Genomic DNA, 21,580 nt, shown 5'->3' on the forward strand with positions numbered 1-21,580 from the left:
TCTCGCTCGATTCTAGAGCTCATCATATATATATATATACTATGGCTCTAATTGATGATTATCTTAAATCACTAGCTCCAGTTTTAAAATAATTAGCTCCATTTCTACATTTAACTCTATAAAATTCTAATCATGTTGTCTGAACTCCAACTTGACCTTGACTCCCAATTCTACTAACAATAGCTCCCATATCTCCAATAATTAAAAGCCCATAAAACTTGACCACTCTAGATATTGCTCAGTTCTTAATTACTCAAACACAGCTTGATCTGTCTGAACAGCGTATTCTCAAATCTGTAACTCTATATAAATCAACTAATACACTAAAATTTACCCCTCATCAGTAAGAAAATAAAAAAAAAGAAAAATTTTAAAATTTGAGGCCAAAAACTTTTGAATATGCCAAATTAGGGGCCAGGCCAAAATTTGAGTCCATGCCAAAATTTGGGACAAGACCAATTTTGAGGCCAAAAGTGAGACCAGGTCAACTTTGAGGCCAGGCCAGGTCATGTTTTAGAGTATGCCCCAAATTCGAGTCATCATCTAAACAGACCTTTATCTGATCGATCAACTTTCCCATCTATGAACTGAAACCATTTGTTTATATAAATGCTATACTGTTTATAAGTAGACATTCGCCAGGAGTTCATAATGATTGAAACTGATTCCTCTGATCAACCGCGTCCCTCGTATAATTGCCGAACACATGACAAGCGAGGAGGAGGAGTTATTGTGAAGCGAGTGAAACGCAGGCAGCCGATTCGGTAACCTCAATGTCTTTGTGCTGTTCGGAATCTTACACACATCCTCATTAGCACCGGAAACCATAACTGTGATTTTCTGTAACACTCTGTCTATAATGCTGAAAGGAGGAAATGCATAAATGGTAGAAAACTGTTGCCAATTAATTGTGAATGCACCAAAGGCTAAAGATCCTGGGTCAGGATTCCACGAAACATAGTTCTTTAACTGGGTGTTTATACGAGATGCAAATAAATCAACACCTGGAAAAAATAATCTTTTACACAATGCATCAGATATATTTGAATTCAACATTCACTCTGTGTCGTCTCTAATTTTCCGACTCTCAAAATCTGCCTCAATGTTATCTTCACCCGGCATATAAGCCGCTGAAATCCAGATGTCGTTAGCTTTAGCTAATAGCCAAATTTTCCTTGTAATATCATTACATTTTGAAGATCTTGTCGACCCGAAATGATTGATACAACCAACAGCAGTTGAATTGTTAATATGAATCTTTAGATCTTTTTTACAAAGAATTGATAAAAAAAACTCTTTAGTCCTAAGAAGACTGCGTACAATTCTAAATAATTAATATTCGAGGCATAAGAAACCTCTGATTCTGTCCAATTACCCTTTGGTTTTAGAATCACCTAATACTGCGCCCCATCCACAGGGGCCAAGCCCGTTTTAACATTAATTTCAATGTCACCATAAATAAAGAAAGGGGTCGAACTCTGACCCAGATAAAAAAAACTACCAGCTCACTTCAAAAGCCTAATAAATCAATTATTTTTTACTACACTTGCAATATGCAAGTATTTTTCAGAAAAGTAATGTCTAAGATACACTCATGCCGAATTTTAAGTTGATGGGTTCTGAATAGCGGAGATATACGTCATTATTCTCTCGAAGTCGCCAGTTTATTTTCACTCGGACATTTACCGGTCCAGGGCTCACGATGGGATTTTGTCTATGACAACAGCAGTATTGCAACAAGTCGAAAACAATCGCACGAATCTTTTAAAATCTCACATCAAACGCACGCTACTTACATCCTGAAATTCCGATAAAATTCCTTAAATACTTTCCAAACTGAACTTTTTCTCTGCAGCCACATTGACTTCTGACAGGGCCAGCCATTTTGACGTCTTCGAGAAAGACTGATTCTGATTGGACCATCAGGAATATTAACCAATGAAATTGAGTTTAACATTTTCTATCACAATGGTCGGTCTGGTCAGAAGTTGATGTGGCTGCAGAATAAAAGTTCAGTTTGGAGAGTATTTAAGGAATTTTATCTGAATTTAAGGATTAAACAACCATCTGTCAGCCAAAAATCAACACTTTCCATATCATCTGCAGCCATTTAAACTACTACTACTAGCGAGCGAGCTTAGAGTGCCACGCCACCGCATGGTCCTAATATTTATATTACCTGACCACGTGACCCGAAACCCATTCGAGTACGTATGAAAACCCATCACACACATAATTTTAAATATCTCCGCTATTTTAAGACCCATCAACTTGAAATTCGGCATGAGTGTATCTTAGACATGACTTTTCTGAAAAATAAATGCATATTGCAAGTGTTATAAAAAATGATTGATTTATTAGGCTTTTGAAGCGAGCTGGTAGTTTTTTATCTGGGTCAGAGTTCGACCCCTTTCTTTATCTATGGTGACATTGAAATTAATGTTAAAACGGGCTTGGCCCCTGTGGCCCCATCCAGATAACGATGCATCAGTGAATAACTTAATTTGAGGATTAATACGTCTTATCGGAGCACAAGTGTTCAACTTCCATCTGATAAATAAAACCCCTATTTGTCTCTGATTTCTATAATATTTCTGTAAAAGTTAGACTTTGTGTAAATATCGGGGGAATATTAAAAGAAATTTTTTTAAAAATTCAAAGAAAAAAGGCCTCAACTTTTGTTGAGAAGATGTTAGTAGATAAGATAAAAATAAGTCTTTGAATTTTATTTCATTAATAGTTTCAGTTCAAAAATGATTTTGTTCAAGCACAGTAATTCATCCACTTTGTAAAGCTATTGATTCGGAATCTACGAGAGAACGCCCAATCCGACCGACAACCTTCACCGATGCAATCGTTTTTTGTCGTCTATGGTTAAGCATGCGCAAAGATTTTGTCGGATACTGCAGATTCCATCGATCAAATCTGTATTCAAGGAAAAAATAGGTAACATTATTATACTACATGTATATCGTAAACTCAAGATATAAAGATGTATTTTACAGTAGCTGTAAAGTGTCGTATTGCTCAAGTTGCATAATGGGAGAGAGAAAGAGAGAGAGAGAGAGAGAGAGAGAGAAAGAGAGAGAGAGAGAGAGAGAGAGAGAGAGAGAGAAATCCACTTCAATTTGCTCTTAGCTTCATGTTATTATAAAAATGAAAAAAAAATACCATGCAGTAATTTTAAAAAATGAATGATTTTTAAGTACGACCTTAGGTACTACAGAAAGACTGTGAAAACACTATTTTGTGACCAACGTGTGTACAATGTAAAATTATTTCAAATGATTCCTATAGATAATTTAAAAAATGTACATTTAATATTATTATACTTGCATGTTGAATACTGAAATCTAACTGGTTTAGACGCAGTTGATAATCCAATCTATTACCCTTAGCGTTAGCAACGCACTTTGCAATGGGTAACACGACGATTGTTACATGCGCGTAAATTATGCGCGAACGTTGAAACTGACATCCTTCGAAAAGCATTGTTAATCGAAGCGAAGCGGAGGTTGACTATGGTTTTCTCGGGTTGTCAAATTCAACTCTTACCCTCCCAAACAGGAACTATCGATATACTACCAATGTCTTCATCACGCACGGCGGCGTCTTGGAGTACTTGCAGAAGCGTGCTGCATTCGTCCAGATCTGTGGCACATTGCCCGTCGTCCGCAATACACTCCTCATCCTCCGCCATTCTTAACTTCTATAAGCTTCTACCACACTTTCAAATCAGTCCTTAGTTTTTCTACATTTGACATCATAATGGCGGTTACCAAAGTTGCTATAATAATAAATAGATTTACCATATTATTGTATGCAAAAAATTGTCTTTGTGAACAGCAGGTTGCACCCCAATTGCAAAACTTATCAATATAGATGAATTACCTTTATCAACGGTTAAACAATATTACGAAAACAGGTCTACTTGAATATCTTTCTTTTATTTTTCTGAATAGTTCTTAGACCTATTTGGAAATTTAATACTAGATCTTTCCATATTACGTTGAATGTCAATCGAGCATATTAACACTCAGTTGATAACTGAGATTCCTAACGATCCTAGAATCCCTACTGTAGGAAACCCCGAGTCTGACTGTGTTATTTGCTGAGTGTGGATGATGATTCCAGCACAGAGAAGCAGTAGATTACCAAAAGCATCTGTTCATTGAAGCTAGATGGTCCTTGCTAATCACTTGAGCTTACAAAATCAAATATGGTTCTATACAAATCTCCATACACAGCGTGGTCACATAATTATATAAAACGATTCGTGATTTGAAAGAGTTCTCATACCAGATGATTCTTAAGAGAACCTAATTCAAATATGTAACTTTTGCATTCTGCAATTTCTATTTGTTGTTTTAAATTTATGTTTTACTTACTAGAGCAATCTTGTAGCTCTGTTACAACGCAATCTGAAAAAATTTTTTTAGGTGCGTTAATTTTGGGACCAAGTCAACTCTCTACATCATTGATACATCTTTTCTTTATTGACATAATGATATTATGAATATATAACTAGTATCTTTATGAAATTCAAATTTACTATAGAAATGGAGGCGTAATTAATTATAACGCAAAAATGCCAATTCTTACCTGATTGTCTGATTCTTTGTGACCTACATATAGTATAAAGATATATAGGTATATACATGCATGTAAATCTAACATCTTACCAGAGCAAATATTTGACTAATGAATATTCATGATCATCGTTGTATAATAAAATAACATGTATAGGCATCAATATTCATGTTTTTTTTAGACTTTTATGTTTGTGTTTTGGACTAGTCGCTTTGAGAGAATTATAATATTTTCATCAACATGCAATAAATGTATCATCAGAGGTGTTAAGAGATGGCTAGATGGCTCATCCACGTTAAAAAAAATGAACTTTTTTCTTCTATTCTCTACAGAAAAATAAACTTACAAGTTTATAATTATTGGCCTCTCAACTTTTTATCTGACTGGTTTTCCTACTTTGAAAACCGATGCCTCGTGCCTGATTAAGGCGAATGTATTATATTGAATCATTTCGGCGTTTTCCTTGGGTGAACAGAGGGGTGGTTGAACTTTAGTTACAGACTTTCTATCTGAGAACCATATTTTTCACTTGACTTTCTCTCATAATACAAATTATTATTAAATGAATTAAATAAATAAGTATTAAGATATTAATCATTTCGAAATCATGAATTTACTGTTAGCTCAGACAAGTGCAAATTAAAGATACTGATTACGTGTACTATTTTAATGGTGAAATGCGCATTTACTTCAGAAGATTTCTTTGGGCTCAAACCACAGATCACGTACGTACTTGTTATCTCATTAATCATAATCCATCAAATCCAGCTTGAAGCATCCCCTTGAGCTTGTTTGTGGAACCGCTATATCTTTGTCCTGAGACCATCCTATGGTTTTAAAATGACGTTTATTAGGATATTGGGACTGTTGTGAAGCTTTTTCTTCAGACCGGTAGTATAAAACAATTTTTTCTACATTTCCAGCATTTCCGACAAACCTTAAATTTTAAATCCGAGAGAGGGCTTTTATTCTATCATGTACGGTTAATTAAACATAATTACAACTCTCTCCTCTCTCTCTCTTTCTCTCTCTCTCTCTCTCTGGTAGTTAACAACTTATTTCTTATATAACCTGTACGCGTATTCTATATATTGCAGGGATATTGGTTGTGTTTGTACATGTAACGTTAAATTCTATGAAAAGCGCGTGCTTTTACATGTACATGTATATTACGTGAATGACAAGAAAATCAACTCTTAATTTACACTCAAAATATGCACGTGTTGTATAAATAATTATTTGCTGGTAAGCCAAAATCGTCCTGATACTTTCTTTCTTTTCTTTTTTTTTTAACAAAATTCAGTTATTTGGATTTCTGTTTTTGTTTAGTTTGTTTGAACTGAATTGTTAATGGTCACTAATATAATTATTTTTAAGTACATGTAATGTATAATTTAAAAAAATGTACACAAATTAAAATTACTGGTTTAAGACCTATCGTGCTACCGACACATATAATATTCTTTGGCAAAATGTTTAATGGTTTATCCCTGTACAAGTCTCTCAAATTCTATCAGTATGAATTTATGTGAGAACAAGTTGCTGTCCTTTAAAAAAGGACTACAATACGTGGACCATTTGCATGTGTTTCCAACGAAAACGTGACAGCCTTAAGATTTACAGAGATTCCACCGACTCTAGCCCTCTGCTTTTATCCACTAAATTTGGTCGTTGTATTACGTATACATGTATGTATAGCCCTGACTTTTTATCTCAGAATTTAAAGGGTTCATACTTCTAAAATAATTATGATCTATCTATGAATGAAGTTTGCATGTATAGTATACGGCATTCGGTGAATTCTACTATTTGCGCACACATTACGATTTGCACTACTTTGTTAACTAACGTTATACAGTGACACCTTTGTGTAAATTAAAAATTTCATATTTTGATGCATTTTCCTTGAGATTTAAACTTTTATACAGTGACATAATTTCAATCATACTTAAATGCTTAAAAAAATTTAATCGGGAAGTTCTCTAGCCTTGCCTACAATAAAGTTAAAGTAAAGTTAAGTTACATGTATATTCGGAAAACAACAAAACATTGCAAATTATGCTATTTGATGCATGTTGTAGTTTCGGCAAAACAAAAACTTTTCATAATACTGATAGTTTATATCACATGCCAATCATTTCTTTAAAAGGAATACTTTGTTTCTCTACTGTTTATAGACAACTTTACAATTACAGCGCCTTTGAACTTAGTGTGCATATGGCACGGAATCCCGATCCCGATTCAGATAAACGTGTGCTAGCCTGGTTCCCTGAGCTACCCATTACGCACAGGAACCAGGCTAGCTCATGCGCAGGCTGAATTTTCCCCATAGCATCCGGTTTAACCTCGCTTATATATTTTCTGCGTGGACCTCAGGGTCCACGCAATAAGTCGAATGGTTTTAGTAGGTAAGGATTTCTTAACTTAATATGTTCCTAATTTACCGTCGAGCTACATCTTTAAAAAACGTGTCCTAAGTTGATCTTAGGATGTTCCTAACTTTTTTCCTAAGTCATATCTTAGGAACACACCTAGGTCATATCATGCGTGAACATTCTTGCTAGTTTATGATGTACTTCGAAGGGTACTTCTGCGCAGGTTGCATCGTTTTTTTTTAACGGGGGGGGGGGGTGATAGGGGGGGGGGGGGCAGACTGATAAAAAAAATCTTGACAATGAAAAAAATAGAAGAACTTTTTACAACTTCTCGAAACCATTAGAGGGCAGAGGAGCAAATTACTATATTGTAGAGACTATTTTACATGATTATTTAAAACAAAAAAGATACTGAAAATTTTTTTAAGGGGATCATTATTCTACAGGGGTCACTTTACTTCACGTAGAATGAGCTTATTTTTATGAAAATGACAATTATTCTTCAGGCAAAAGGGTCATTTTTCTACGTAGAATAATGACGGAGGGGGGGGGGGGCTTTATTCCACGTCGAAAAATGACCCCCAGTCATTATTCTGTGGGGGTCATTATTCTTCTTTACATCGACCCTGTATCTATGTTGCACTTCCTTTCATCAGTGATCCTTCCGCACCGACAAAGTCTGGGGTGAATTTCACAAACACTTCAACAGTTCCAGAGAAAAAAATGATAAAACTTTAACAAAAGAAATAGTAATAAATATTTATTTCAAAATTTAATTTGCTGTGTCCACATGCAAAGAATCACTTAATTGTTGTTTTTTTATAATACCCGAAAAAGCGTGTATTTGTACGCTCAAACATACATGTAACTTTTACTTGAAAACTAAAAATAGTATTTTTAAGAGAGAGAGAGAGAGAGAGAGAGAGAGAGAGAGAGAGAGAGAGATTTTTCAAATATTGAATCTACAAATCGTACATTACCCAATTTATACTATATGACTGTGTAATAAAACTATTTCTGACATTCACACACTCTTTAAAAAAGATGATCCTGTGCTGTGTCAGCAAAATTATGGAAAGAATAATTTTTAAACATGTTTACAATTTTTTAACGAAAATAATTTATTCTTTAAATACCAGGCAGGTATTTTCCCTGGCCATTCCACGATATTTCAACTATTAGAAACATATCACAGCCAAAGTCAAATTGTCAAAAGTATAGACGATGGAAAAATGTGTTGTGTGATTTTTTGTGATTTGTCGAAAGCTTTTGACAGGGTGTTGGATGAAGCTTTTATTTTTAAGCTTCAAACGTATGGTCCTTCGGCCCTTGGCTGAAATTGGAGTCTCGGGCTGATACAGGCTGTGATATGGAAAAGGGTATGTATTATTCTGTATATATTGTATGTATTATCATTAGGAGAGGAACGCATTAGTTGTAAGAACTTGTTTCCAATCCTCTTGTGTAATTATACAATAAAACGTGTTCAAATCAAATCAGAGAGAGAGAGAAAGAGAAGAGAGAGAGAGATATATGTACCATCGTTAACGATGAGTATGTCAGAATACAGAGATTACAAGAATTTTAAAACAGTGTCGTTATCCGGATAAAATAATTGATGATGCTATTGAAAAAGCCACGAAATTAGAAAAAAGCTCCTCAATCCCGATCAAAACAACAATAAATATCGAAAAAGTCGCCACTGGTTACCACCTATAATCCCAGAAGTACTACCCCCACCCCCCTGATTGTCCACCACCTAAACGACGTCTTGAAGACTGATGAAACAATGGCTAAAATGTTTGAAAAACAAAAATTCATTTACAGCAAAAGAGAGCCGAGGAATCTTTGACGCATTCTTACCAAATCCAGTGTCGAAGAAAAGTCGGAATTTGAAGTTTCCAAATGCCAGAATTCACGTTGTGGCACCTGTCCCTATATTTAACAAGGATATCATTTCAGTTTTGGTTGGAAACAGTTAACCATTAACAAAGTCAAACCATAAATATTTTACATGTTATCACGTGCTCAGGTTGCGGAGAATTATATATTGGAGAAGCGGGAAGTACCTTTGGGAAAGAATCCGAATCGACAAAAAGAAAATCAACCAACCGGAATACGGCAAACTGAAAGTCAATGAACCTCTTGACCTGTGCGGAATTTTAAAGAAACCTTTTACTGTTTTTCCGTTCTATAAAATGTACAGTACAAATACTGTTGAAAGGCATGATAAAGAAAAACATGAAAAACATTTTTTATAAAAACTTTCAAACATTAATTGAATAGCTTAATGTAACTTCTGAGTATTGTTAATATTTTAATTATATTTTAATTGTTATATTTAATCATTGAATCAATTTTTTTAAAAAGATATAGTATCATAAATGCAGCATTGTGTGAATACAAAGTGAGTAAGGCGCTCAGACACTTTTGCCATCGCTGATTTGCGATTGGACTGAGGCCTTTACATGTATGTTTTGAGACCCATTTCAATTTCATGTTAAGTCATAGTTATTAAACGTTTATTCTTGGAAGTAAGGTAACAAAATATTTTGTTATACTTTCATGTTTAATACTGAAATCTGATTGGTTAAGACGCAGTTAATAATATTTTCTATTACACTCAGCGTTAGCAACGCACTTGGCAACGAGTAACATTAAAAAATGTTACATGCGCGAAAATTATGCGCGTACGGTTCGCTGTAGAATTCACGTTATTCCTACATAAAAGCAGTAAAATTTTCTTTAAAAATTTTAAAAAAGACATTCAGTATAACAAAATAAATAGTGCCTGTTTGGGAGGATAACAGTTGAAATTGACACCCCTCGAAAACCATTGTCAACCTCCGCTTCGCGTCGGTTGACAATGGTTTTCTCGGGGTGTCAATTTCAACTGTTACCCTCCCAAACAGGCCCTATTTATAAATTGATAATAGCGTTCTGAAGTTTTTGAATCTTAAATTTTTCTTAGCTTTTCAGTTAAATGCATAAGATTTTATTTTTTCCACTGTTTTTGTCTAACGATATCAAAATATTTCAAATTTTATTTTTCCAGTTCTAATGTTTACAAAGCTTGTCTAAGGTATTATTTATGCTGAACCAAAACTCAAACGTCGGAGCGCACATTTCTTTGTTTATGAAAACAGGGCCCAAACTATGTTTTTGTTTAAATTGGTAAATATACAAATATACATCCTCCAACAACTATTCACAAGTTCACAACTGTATGGAAAGGAGATATATTTTTCAGACGACTGATGCAAGGGGTTAATTGTCAAGATACCAAAGAAAGGAACCCCGAGTGATTGCAACAGCTAGAAGGGAATTACTTTACTGTCAGTGCCAAGTAAAATCATGGCCAAGATAATCATTCGAAGAATGACAGATGCTGTTGATGCAGTACTGAGGAACGAGCACTCAGGGTTCTGGAGGCATTGAAGCCGTACTGACCAGATATTTACTCTGCAACATCATAGAACAGTGCACAGAATGGCAGAGATAAATGTATGTAAACTTTTGGACTTCGGAAAGGCATTTGATAGTGTACACCGAGACGACCTGCGCTGCTGTCTCACACACTAGCATATCCAAGAGAAGACCATGAGGCTGCAAGCATACGAACAACAAGTTGGCTTAAGGGATAAGTACAAAGAAAAAAGAGACAATGACACAATGTGGAAGCGCCTTCTCATGTTGAGATCAGATATGAAGACCTGTACCAGACAGACAAATTTACATACCTTGTCAGCATCATTACAACAGAGGATGGTACAAAGGAGGACACAGCAGACTGAGTAAGGCCAGGAGCGTATTTAGAAACATGAACAACATCTGGAGGTCTGCCCATTACAACACCAGCACCATACTAAAGCTTTACCAGAGCTGTGTTGTGTCTACAAACTTGTATGGATCACAACTTTGGAGAATCACACGGACAGACCTCTCCAAATTACGATCATTCCATACGAAATGCATGCACGGAGTACATAGAATTTTCTGACCAGATTTTCTGACCAGAAAAAATACCATATGAGGAAAGTCTAAGTAGATGCAACCAAGAGGACTTGTGAATTATCAAGAAACGCAGGTGGAGATGGAAAATCCTACGAAAAGACCGTCAGTCAACAACGAGAACAGCTCTGCACATAATCCAGAAGGCAAGAGAAAAACAAGAACATCATGGAGAAGGACAGTGGAGAGCAAGCTTAAAGCCATGCAGCAGACTTAGGGATAAATAAAGAAGCTGTTTCAGGATAGGCAGGGGTAGAGAAAGTTTGTTGCTGCCCTACACACCTATAATGAACCGGTTACTCGGTCGGAACGTATTGCAATTAACCGATTAGTAATTCTGCAATCGATTGCCATCCTTAGTTTATAAGGTACATTTACAAAGATTCTACAGCTCAATGGTTACAATAAATGTTGTATCCTCTCATTTAATCTTTGCTTATGTTTACCTAGTTGGCAACTGATTGTCTGTGTGTGTGTGTTTAGTCGGGAGACTTAAATATTAGAAACAACTTCCATATATTGGATGAGTATCGGTAATAAAGTGTGCACGTGTGCTTAAACTGTAAATACTACATGTAAAAATGTACAACTAAGTTCAGTCAATTGACGAAATAATAAAAATACTTTTGTCTACATTGACTATAGTTTTTTTTTCTTAATAGCTGCTATAAGAGAATGGCAAAAAAAAAAAAAAAATATGGTTCCTCTTTCAAAAGTGTTTATGCCATATATTACTCATAAAATATGATCACCGCTAAGTGCAAAAAAATCTAGAGATCCATACAAAATTCTTAAATATAATACATTCAAACCATTATGGAAAACAAGTTGGAGCCGTCTTCTGAATTATAAATTAGGTGATCTGGAATGGGAGACCATTTTCCCTTCCCTTTCAAATAACTAAAATACAAAACTTCAATGGTTTCAATTTCGAAATAACCATAGAATTTGTAGCAACAAACATCAATGGTACTTGAAGATTACCAATTTGTTTTTATTTTTTCTCAATCAAGCTTCGCTTATTAATAATCAACGAAAAATCCTTTAAAAAATCCGGAAATCATATGGATTTTTGGGATTTTACAATCTTGGGCATGCGCATTACATTCACACTAAATCACAGAAAGCTCTTTAGTGTATGTTTCCACAATATCACATTTGCAAGTTTTCGTTGAAAATTTGTCATATTGGAGGCATTTTAAATGTGGTGAATGCCTGTCACGAGACACAGGTTATTCAAACTAAGCAGAGTGAAGTGAAAATAATAGCATTATTGTAAGCTTACAGCTTGGTTATGTAAATGTCAACAATACGGCGTGTGGATGTATCTAAGTATTTCGTAAATGTCCGATATCATATGCAATATAAACCCGTGCACGCACGGGTCGAAGTCTAATATTATATATATAGTATGAGATTTTGTAGTAAGAAACCTTCTCTGAATGGGTTGATATCCTCCATCAAGATTATGTACGACACAAATAGATATATTGCTTGTAAATATAATAGACAAGTACTATTTGATGAGGCCTGGGAAAACTGGAAGAATTCATTTCATATTTAGAGCAACTCTCTCTCTCTCTCTCTCTCTCTCTCTCTCTCTCTCTCTCTCTCTCTCTCTCTCTCTCTCTCTTACAATATCTTACGTTATTTGGTGGTTCATACCGTTTCACTGTTTTGGGGTTTTGATCAGTATTTTTTGTTCAGCTACAGTGGCTCAGTTATAAACCGAAAACACTACCAACAATATATTTTGTAATATAACATACAGTCGGTGTTTATTTCCCCTTATGTTAGCATTGAAAACCTTTGACGTTCAATTTTCAATAACACACGCGGCGTATGAGCACAAGGGAACGTTGTCATGCGTTTTGAATAAGAATTTTAAAATTACATTTTTACAGAGTTTAGTAAGGACTATATTTTGTGGCGGAAGGTTTTTAAGAAGGAAATGAACAATCTTCATAACTCACTAGTTTGAGAGCACTGTTACTCTAGCTTCCTAATTTTCAGTGCAGACCAAACTTCTATAGCTCGAGAGTCTGTGTATAAAAATATATTCATCATGTTCTAAAAACATAATTAAACAATATTTTGATATTTCTATCGATATAGTTTTTGCATATTAAGCTTATATTTCATAGAAGTTAAGATAAAATTACCTCCAATTTGGGCCTAAAATTAGCTTATTTCATGCTATATCTCAAATATTTGAGATGTGACCCCCTTCTTGTTTTACTTTAAAATGAGACATTATATGTATGTCTATTTTTATATAATATATTATATATTATAATAGTTTTGGAAAAATTACATTACTATAATTTTTTTATTTTCGTTATAATTTGATTACTCCAAAATTTTGTAAACGCTCATTATGAATAGTGATATCTTCCAATTTTTTTTTCTTAATAATTGTTGAATGATATCTTTGTTTCAATTTGTTGATTAAGATTCTGTCCGAGGTTTCTTTTCCGTCACATTTTGTCGATTTCCTTGATAAATAAATTTTAGCAGTTTCTTAAAACTGGTGCGATAAAGGGGGAGTTTTAAAGCAACATTCTTGGGCTTTTGTCATTCTGTTACATTAAAAGTTTAAAATTTATCAATTTAAACTTAACTATAACAGTTTTATTTACTTTGTTTCGACTTCGAGTTAATCCTGTCTTTGTTACAGGCCTTCTCCGCGGAAATACGAGTAATTGTTATAACACCTTCTTTGGCTCAGCTAATAGTGTCAAGCATCAAAGAAATTTTGCCGTAATTGGGCGTAAACCTTTTTAAAACAAGTTACCTGATTGGTCAAAACTAAAGTCCGTGGATTGACCGCAATGGTAAGTGACTTTTACAAAGTCACTTTCCATCTTGCAACAATCAAATAAAGACAGTTTTAAATTTAATTTACGGATTTTATTTGATTCAATCAGGTAAGCTTGAAATTATTGTTTTATTCTTTTTATTATTTAAGCTGAATTTCATTTAAGGTTTTTATTACTTATTTTTAAATTAAGGATATTTTTGAAATAGTTTTATTGATACCTTAATCCAATTAATTAGATAGTTTTTAAATTTCTTTGATGACTTCAATGTTAAATTGTTATTCGCTAAAAATTGCCCACCTTAATTAAATAACTTTGTAATCTTTTTAATCTACACTTTAAATTATACTTATTGCGTATTAATTTCTACTTTAAAATTTATTCCCTTAAGATTTAACTTTTCGGCCATTTAAACTTTACCGCGCCTTGCTAGATAGAACTCTTCTGCGCGAGGAGATAAACAAGTTAAAGTATACAAAACGAAAATAGAAATTTTATCCGCTAAATTCTAAAACATGTTAAAATCTTAGTAATTATTTTATTCTTTCGATAATTTATTTTCGATCCATCATGTTATTACAAATGAAACATTTTATAGGTAAGCCGTGTGCTTGATCTTGTTTTGATTTCTTTTTATGTCTATATATTGTTTGTCTGTTTATTGTGTTTCGGAACTTTTGTTATTTCTTTGATTCTATAACATGCTTTTATAATTTGTGTATTTCATTCATTTTCTTTATAACTCACTTTCCATCTTGCGGCAATCAAATAAAGACAGTTTTAAATTTAATTTACGGATTTTATTTTGATTCAATCAGGTGCTGTGGAAGCAAGTTCATTGCAATTAGACACAGGTTGATCCTTGAGCTAATTTCCCCAAACAAACATCACGACGGTGAAAACCAGTGTGTGATAATTCTATTGAAATATTGTAATTTGTCTAACACAAGGTATTTGTGAATATCAAAGTATTGTTAAGAAGAAACGGACCAAGGGACAGAGTAATTATTTAAATATTATATCATTAGATATTATTCTTATTAATGCTAAAACTCGGTTATTATTGCGAATTCATACCATTGTGATTTATTATTCTATAACCGTAAAACGATTTCTAAATACTAAGCATTGAAAATTCGTTGTATACTAGTACACGTTTCCTTCCATTTGACCACCAGTAGTGGGTTTTTTTAGACGTGAATAAAATGCATTTTTTGAAAACCTAAAAAATCGAATTGGAATTTGAAAATTATATATGAATATGATTTCATTTCAAAAGTTTTGTTAAACAGTACTGCTAATATTTTGCACTTTAATACAGAACGTTTAACCGTTGAAATTACGGTATCTTTCTCCTCACGGGACTCAAAATTCGCTAAATTTGTCTTAATTAAATTTCTTATAACCGTAAGATTTTACAGGAATTTCTTACAAATTTTTCTGTGAACGCGCTTTAAGCGAAATTTCGGTATATTCGTGTTCGTGCTAAAGGAGTTTTACTGTATAACATTCAATCAAAATGGCAAACGTGAAGTAAAGCCTCATTTATTCAGCAAGAGTTTAATATTTCCAATGTATTTTACATAAGCTTGTGATTATTACAATTTCTAAGCATTCAACATATCAACTTTAATATTAGTCCATTACTTGGGTGTTTTAAGAAAGTTGTTCAGAAATACCGTAATATAGCCAAAAAAAGAGAGATTCTTGAAATAAAAAGCAACAATCCTCGGATGAGAAAGGGGCGAGAGTTATATTCATATTGCCAATTAGCGTGGGTTTTGTATAGGTACACAAAACAGTTTGTCGGTTTTGTATTCGCAGTCGGTATTGGCGTCGCACGAAGCTTCGTCAGTGATCCTTCCACAAGCACAACGCCTAGGGCGGCCCAAACAAGCCTTCTCCAAGAGATCTGAAAACGTAATGTAAAACGTGTATTCATCTGACATTAGGTCATTACAGTGTACTGTATGAGTGTAAGTTAGCTATTTCTTTCAAACAAAACGGATTTTATTTATTATTAATTTTGCAAGCAATAATTTGTTTTCACTTTTATATTGACAAGGTTTACTTTCATAAAGTTAACAAATGTACCGAACAAGTTGTCAGTGTGTGATTTTTGATTGAGAGAGAGAGAGAGAGAGAGAGAGAGAGAGAGAGAGATTACCAAGCTTTTGAATACGCTCAAGCTCCAAATCCTCCTCTTCCTTCTCACATTGAGCCAGCTGATTGGGACAGTCTTCATTGGTAGGCGGACAGTCCGGTACAACTATTCTTTCATCCATTTTAGCCGACTTTTCTAAGCATTTCTTTAAGTCGGACTGTAGTTTCACTGCTGTTGCCGAAATTATCGCAGTGGCGACTCCGGCTAAAAATCTTCAGAATGCCATTGTATATACTGTCATGTTGTGAATTTTGAATTTACCGGGTGGCAGTAAATACAAAATTCAATTTTGTATTTACTGCCACCCGGTAAATTCAAAATTCACAACATGACAATACTAGTAACCTCCTTCTTTGAAATGAATGCCTATCTTGGTTATCAAACTGGTATGAAAGCGCTCGTGTGTGCGTGTGTGGCAAAATTGTGGGTAAATGTCCTTTGTATATCATTGCATAAATGCAAGGATTTAAAAGCAAACTGGTTTCTAAAAAACATTTTCTATATACATGCGCGCCCTTTTTAGGGAATATAATAACAATTTACCCATTTTAACACAAATCTACCTTAGTTTGTCATCCATCAACTAATCACTTACAATTACAAATACCTACTATCATAATAATTTAATTTAAAATACTAGTATCTGGTTAAAAGAACAAACTTACCAGAAATGCCAACTGTTCCTAGGAATCCCATAACAGCAAGGTCGCCAGTGGGTATCTGAGACTGTCCATTGACCCACAACGTTACAAGCAGACAGAGCAGAAGCCGACGGTCCATCGTGAGGTCACCCCAAACTATCCAATTAGGATTCCCTCTGTTTGTGAGTACATTTTTGAAAATATAATGTACATTTAATACCTGTTACGAATATACCGTTCATTATTCCTTCTAAAATAATTAAGTTTCAATAATTTGAAAACCCGTTTTAGTTTTTCAAGGGATTGACAAATAATGTAACCAAATATTTCATTGGCTGCGTGCTCATTTTTTCTCGCCTTTATTTCGTAGTTAAACGCGCTGGATACTTTGAAATTGTATTTATACATACCTGTGATCTATAAGGTACTTCTCCCTCCACACGTAACTGTCGTCTGATCGTTAACAGAAGGTTATCTCGGATATGTAAAATGATAATAATTAATCACCTGTCACGATTCAGCACATGAATACACACCGAAATACCCGGCGTGCATTGCATCTCTATTTTTTTACAATGCTGACAACAACTGTCATTCATTTTTTACTATATATGTATGTTCAAAGTGTGATGATAATTTTTGTTCAATGTAAATGTTCGGCAAGTTTTAGTGTTACATAGTTTGTCAATCAACTGTTTTTGTTTTTTGATTTCTGGGGGTTTTATTTGTTTTTTCTTTTGTTTTGGTTTGGTAGGGGGGGGGGATCCCGTTTTGTGAACATCGTCGCTAACCAATAGTTTGATCCGCTCCTCTCCAAGAGAGGCTTGTAAAGATGGTTCCGAAAATAATCTGAATTTGGTGTAACAAATTCTCTAATTCGTTAAAATGATTCTATACGTGATAATGATCATGAGCCATTAGATAAAATTCATTTTTATCAAAAGTGGAGTACATGGCAAAGTTGTTAAATGGTGTAAGGCAAGTAACCCAGATGTTGCTGGTTCGAGCCCTTCTGTGGACACTAGATGTTACGTGTTGTGTCCATGGAAAAAAAAACCCACTTTTTCTGCATTGTCTCAGTCCATCTAATTAACTGGAATAGTTAACAGTTTTTGCTGGGTGTTGCAAGTCAGCTTGTGTCCCATCCAGGGATAGTCAATGACCTTCGTCCCTATATATGCTTCTTGGGTGGAGAAGGATATGACTGTAACTGTCACTTTTACCATTTATAGAAGACTTATTATTATAATAGAAGACTTCAATTTGAATTAGTCATAGATCACATTCTTACAGAGTGACATTTTTTGTAAATCTCTGAACTCACGAGGTCTCCCTAAATATTTCTATGTAAAAACCTGATTGCTACTATGTCACAGTAAGTTTTGATTCTGATCATTCTTTGCACCATTCATATATGAATGTATAAGCAAAAAACAGCCTTTGCATAACTTAAGTCCTTTTTCTAAAATAACTTTTTTTAATTAAAAAAAAATAAGTATTAAATTAGGTTGAATTAGGTTCTTTTTTCTTTTTTCGTTTGTTTTAAAGAATGAATCTATATTTATTGATATTGGGGGGGGGTTATGTATTTTTTGGGAGTTGATTTTAATCAACTCTCCTATGCAGTTACTCAGACAAACCGAAAGTGAAACAGTGTTTGGACCTCAGCACAAATCATTGCTGCTGACAAGACTTAGTTCTTGAAAATAATTTATCAATTCGTTGTAATGTATGCTAAAGCATTGTTTTTCAAGAAAACTTATTTATAAATACCTTGAAAATAGTCAGATTTTAAATGGTACGAACAATTTAAATACGGTATTTTTTGTAGTCGTACATGTATGTATTCCTACGCAAGAGTTCAATATGGTCTCGTTCAACTCGACGCTCGGCTGTCTCCGTACATCTTTGTCGGAGATTTACGGTGTCAGCCGAGCGTTTGGTCGAGAAATCCATATCATAAAAATGTGCGCAATTCAAATTAGAAACTACATGTACTTGTCATGCAAAATAACACATCAGTGATTTTAAAATAAATAAACATCAACAAAATCAACTCCCATCAGTTCTTCAGTACTTTGATTCTGCAATGTCGCCACTCTCATATCGCATGAATCACCAGCATTTTATTGTTTAAATAATGACGCATATAGATGAGAGAGAGAGAGAGAGAGAGAGAGAGAGAGAGAGAGAGAGAGAGGTAAGCTTTATAACATTTTCTGTGATACTTTTTACAGAAAGATTCTAAATTCCTGTCCAATCATCTGAAAAGTACATCTCCTTTGTGGAATTATTTTTTGCTAAGCAAAACATGATCTTTTTTTCTTGACATAAATGTATATAGTGTACGGTATATCGGATTTCCCCTTATATATTGTAGATACAGAACCTCATGAACGTACATGTATGGTTTAAGAAATTAAATCAACGCTTACTGATCAGACCAATGATTTGTTGACATTTATCTAAGCCTCTGTCGCCAACAACAAAAATAAACACACAGAAAAGAGTTGAAAGCATTATTTTAGGAACACATTTTACGGTAAAAGACTTTTTTCAACATATCTAAACGTGTGGCATTTCAAAGTTTAAACCCAGTAAAGGACGAGCTTTTATCGTCATTAATGGCTGAATCACCAAGGATGCATTCTATCCAAACCCTTTCTCCCGGCGCTAGTTTCACTACGGTTATTTTGGTACAAGAATCGTTGTTTGCCTTACGAGAGTTGCATTTATTGAATGCCCTTCTTTGTCCGTCGATTACTAAAACTGTGTCGGTAGATACGATTTCTGTGACAACGGTGGTCCACTGAAACACGTACACGCCGCTTAAGGGGGACGTAAACACGCCATTGATTGCGTCATATCCGCCACCGATGTTTTCTCTAATCACAGGGAATATTATCTTCTGTCCACTTCTTAATCCTTTTAATGGGGATTTTAATTCGGCATCAAAGGCAATAGTATCTGCATAAAATTGAAACATCTTTAGTGTATCTCCTACGTAAAATAATACTTGTTTGATTGCTTTATTCATTTTTGAAGAATTTTTATTTGTTCAAAGTAAAATGTTGATGACAAAGGTACCAAAGAGGCCTTTTACGTGGGGGGGGGGGGGGTTATATGCACTACCCCACCCCCCCCCACCCCCCCAAAAAAACTAATCTGGTTCTGAAACTATGGCACATGTACTTGGTCTACTTTTTAAGTATGGAGTGTGTAACAAGTTCCCCAACAGCATCCCGGATGGTAAGGAAACTGCAGTCGAACAACTAAAATGTCAAACGAACTTCTTTCTTATCATGCGATTTTGGATAAAAAAAAAAATAATGAACTTTGTAGAACCATTTTAACAAGAGCTTGCATGGACTTCCTGTTGGATGTTACTATCTAGTTTTCTCGATCATCAAAATAGGCCTCCTTTCTTCTAATTCGCTATTAAAAGCTAAATATTTATAAACAGTCAAAACCGGACAGCTGTTTGCCAAGATCTGTTCTAGCCGGACGAGTGTCAATGCATGCATTCAATGTAATCCTATTTATTAGCCAATGACTGCATGGACAGCATGCGCGGATCTAGAGGGGGGGTCGGGGGGGTCCCGACCCCCCCTGGAAAATGAAAATTTATTAAATTTACATAGTAAAATTATCGCGAAAATATGCCTCGGACCCCCCCTGGCAAACACAATTATCCTTTGGACCCCCCCCCCCCCCCTGGAAAAATTTTCTGGATCCGCGCATGGACAGTTAACCATGAGTAGACGTAACCTTCATTAAATCGGAGTTTGTCACATGCCTCCCAAAGTCCAAGCTCTTGTTAAAACGGTTCTACATGTATTTATTAACTCGTGTACAAACATGTATCGACCCAATTGTTATACCTTTTTGATTGCAATTTGCCTTTTGTTGTTTGACAAATCCCATGGTGTGACAGGTCTGTCTGGCCGAGAGGTAGTCCTCTCTGAACAGATTCCAGGTGCTGAGTCCGCGACTCGCGTTCCCGGCTATAACAGCCCGCATCCCAGAGACAGACAGACAGATGACCAAAACAAGCATCCTGGAACAAAAGACAATCAGTCGTCGTTTGATATGCAATACACTCATAAAGATAAAGATAGGATTTTTTTATTAAAAAAAAAAATGATAATTCATATTCGTGAATCTCCCTAATGGGAAACGATACTTATATTGGTCATAGCGCGTATCATTGTCTAAAACTATAAAAAAAAAAACCAAACGAAAGTGCGCTGCAATTACAAAGAAAAATTGTATCGCCGATACACGTGATGGGTAGAGGCTAATGAATGAAGATCACTGCAAGATAAAATAAACACCTACCTCTGCTACTCTCTCCTAATTATGTGATTATTTTTTTTTAATCCTAAAAATGATATAGGTTTGCGTTTAAAATGCAAGCTGCACAGGAATTAATATACTCGTGGAAAATTTGGATTGTTAATAAATCTCGAATGTGGTATCAAGTTTGAATATGCACGGGTTTTTTTTTTTCAAACAAGCTAGGATACTGATATACATATGATATGGTAAAAACCGACACTATATAGTACTTTTACACCTGTTCGGACAGTCATGCAACATAGTCATTATAAGGAATTCTATATAGCCTTTTAGTGCGTATATATATATTTATTGGTTCTATATATATACATTGTAACTTTATCCGAAAAATCTAGAATTTGTGTTGTTGTTATTGTTGATGTTTTTTGGGGGGTTTTTTGGTTTGGTTTTGTATTTGGGGTTTGTTTTGAACAATGTTTTGTTGGTATTGTTTTTTTAGGGGGGAGGGGTATGAAATAAATATCAATGTTTCTCTAGTTTGTTTGTTTTTTGGTTTCATTGGTGGTTTTTTGGTTGTTGTTTTTTTGTCATTTCACTTAATGAATTTTTTCTACTTTCAAGCCTTAGGTGCTTGAGGACAAGACCGACCTCGATCCCCCCCCCCCCATCCCCCACCCCAAG

General features: G+C 34.6%; 2 protein-coding genes and 1 pseudogene across 2 annotated transcripts; all 3 read right to left on the minus strand.

Moving 5' to 3' along the window:
• LOC128185249 (beta-1,3-galactosyltransferase 1-like) overlaps positions 1–3,700 on the minus strand; it is a 36,281-nt pseudogene extending 32,581 nt beyond the window's left edge.
• An 11,624-nt stretch (positions 3,701–15,324) lies between these two features.
• On the minus strand, positions 15,325–16,793 carry LOC128186286 (uncharacterized). The gene is made up of 3 exons (XM_052856079.1): positions 16,625–16,793; positions 15,963–16,163; positions 15,325–15,707 (listed from the first exon to the last, which is right to left on the minus strand). Exons 1-3 carry the CDS (start codon positions 16,737–16,739, stop codon positions 15,565–15,567), a joined length of 459 nt encoding a protein of 152 aa, XP_052712039.1. The 5' UTR covers positions 16,740–16,793; the 3' UTR covers positions 15,325–15,564.
• Positions 16,794–18,903: 2,110 nt separating this feature from the next.
• Positions 18,904–20,665, minus strand: LOC128185927 (complement C1q tumor necrosis factor-related protein 3-like). Its single transcript, XM_052855636.1, has 2 exons — positions 20,482–20,665; positions 18,904–19,567 (listed from the first exon to the last, which is right to left on the minus strand). The coding sequence occupies exons 1-2, from the start codon at positions 20,654–20,656 to the stop codon at positions 19,182–19,184; spliced, it is 561 nt and encodes a 186-aa protein (XP_052711596.1). The 5' UTR covers positions 20,657–20,665; the 3' UTR covers positions 18,904–19,181.
• Between the last annotated feature and the right edge of the window lie 915 nt (positions 20,666–21,580).

Source organism: Crassostrea angulata, chromosome 5 (genome assembly GCF_025612915.1).
Source record: "Crassostrea angulata isolate pt1a10 chromosome 5, ASM2561291v2, whole genome shotgun sequence".
Taxonomy (NCBI): Eukaryota; Metazoa; Mollusca; class Bivalvia; order Ostreida; family Ostreidae; genus Magallana; species Magallana angulata.

What these genes read in the sequence shown, in the direction of transcription:
- LOC128186286 (XM_052856079.1), bottom strand. Translation starts at nt 16,739, where the DNA reads ATGGACCGTCGGCTTCTGCTCTGTCTGCTTGTAACGTTGTGGGTCAAT. An exon ending in AGGAACAGTTGGCATTTCTG is followed by an intron (nt 16,164 to 16,624) that starts GTAAGTTTGTTC and finishes GAAGATTTTTAG; the next exon opens with CCGGAGTCGCCACTGCGATA. An exon ending in TGAGCGTATTCAAAAGCTTG is followed by an intron (nt 15,708 to 15,962) that starts GTAATCTCTCTC and finishes TTACGTTTTCAG; the next exon opens with ATCTCTTGGAGAAGGCTTGT.
- LOC128185927 (XM_052855636.1), bottom strand. Translation starts at nt 20,656, where the DNA reads ATGCTTGTTTTGGTCATCTGTCTGTCTGTCTCTGGGATGCGGGCTGTT. An exon ending in GGCAAATTGCAATCAAAAAG is followed by an intron (nt 19,568 to 20,481) that starts GTATAACAATTG and finishes AATTTTATGCAG; the next exon opens with ATACTATTGCCTTTGATGCC.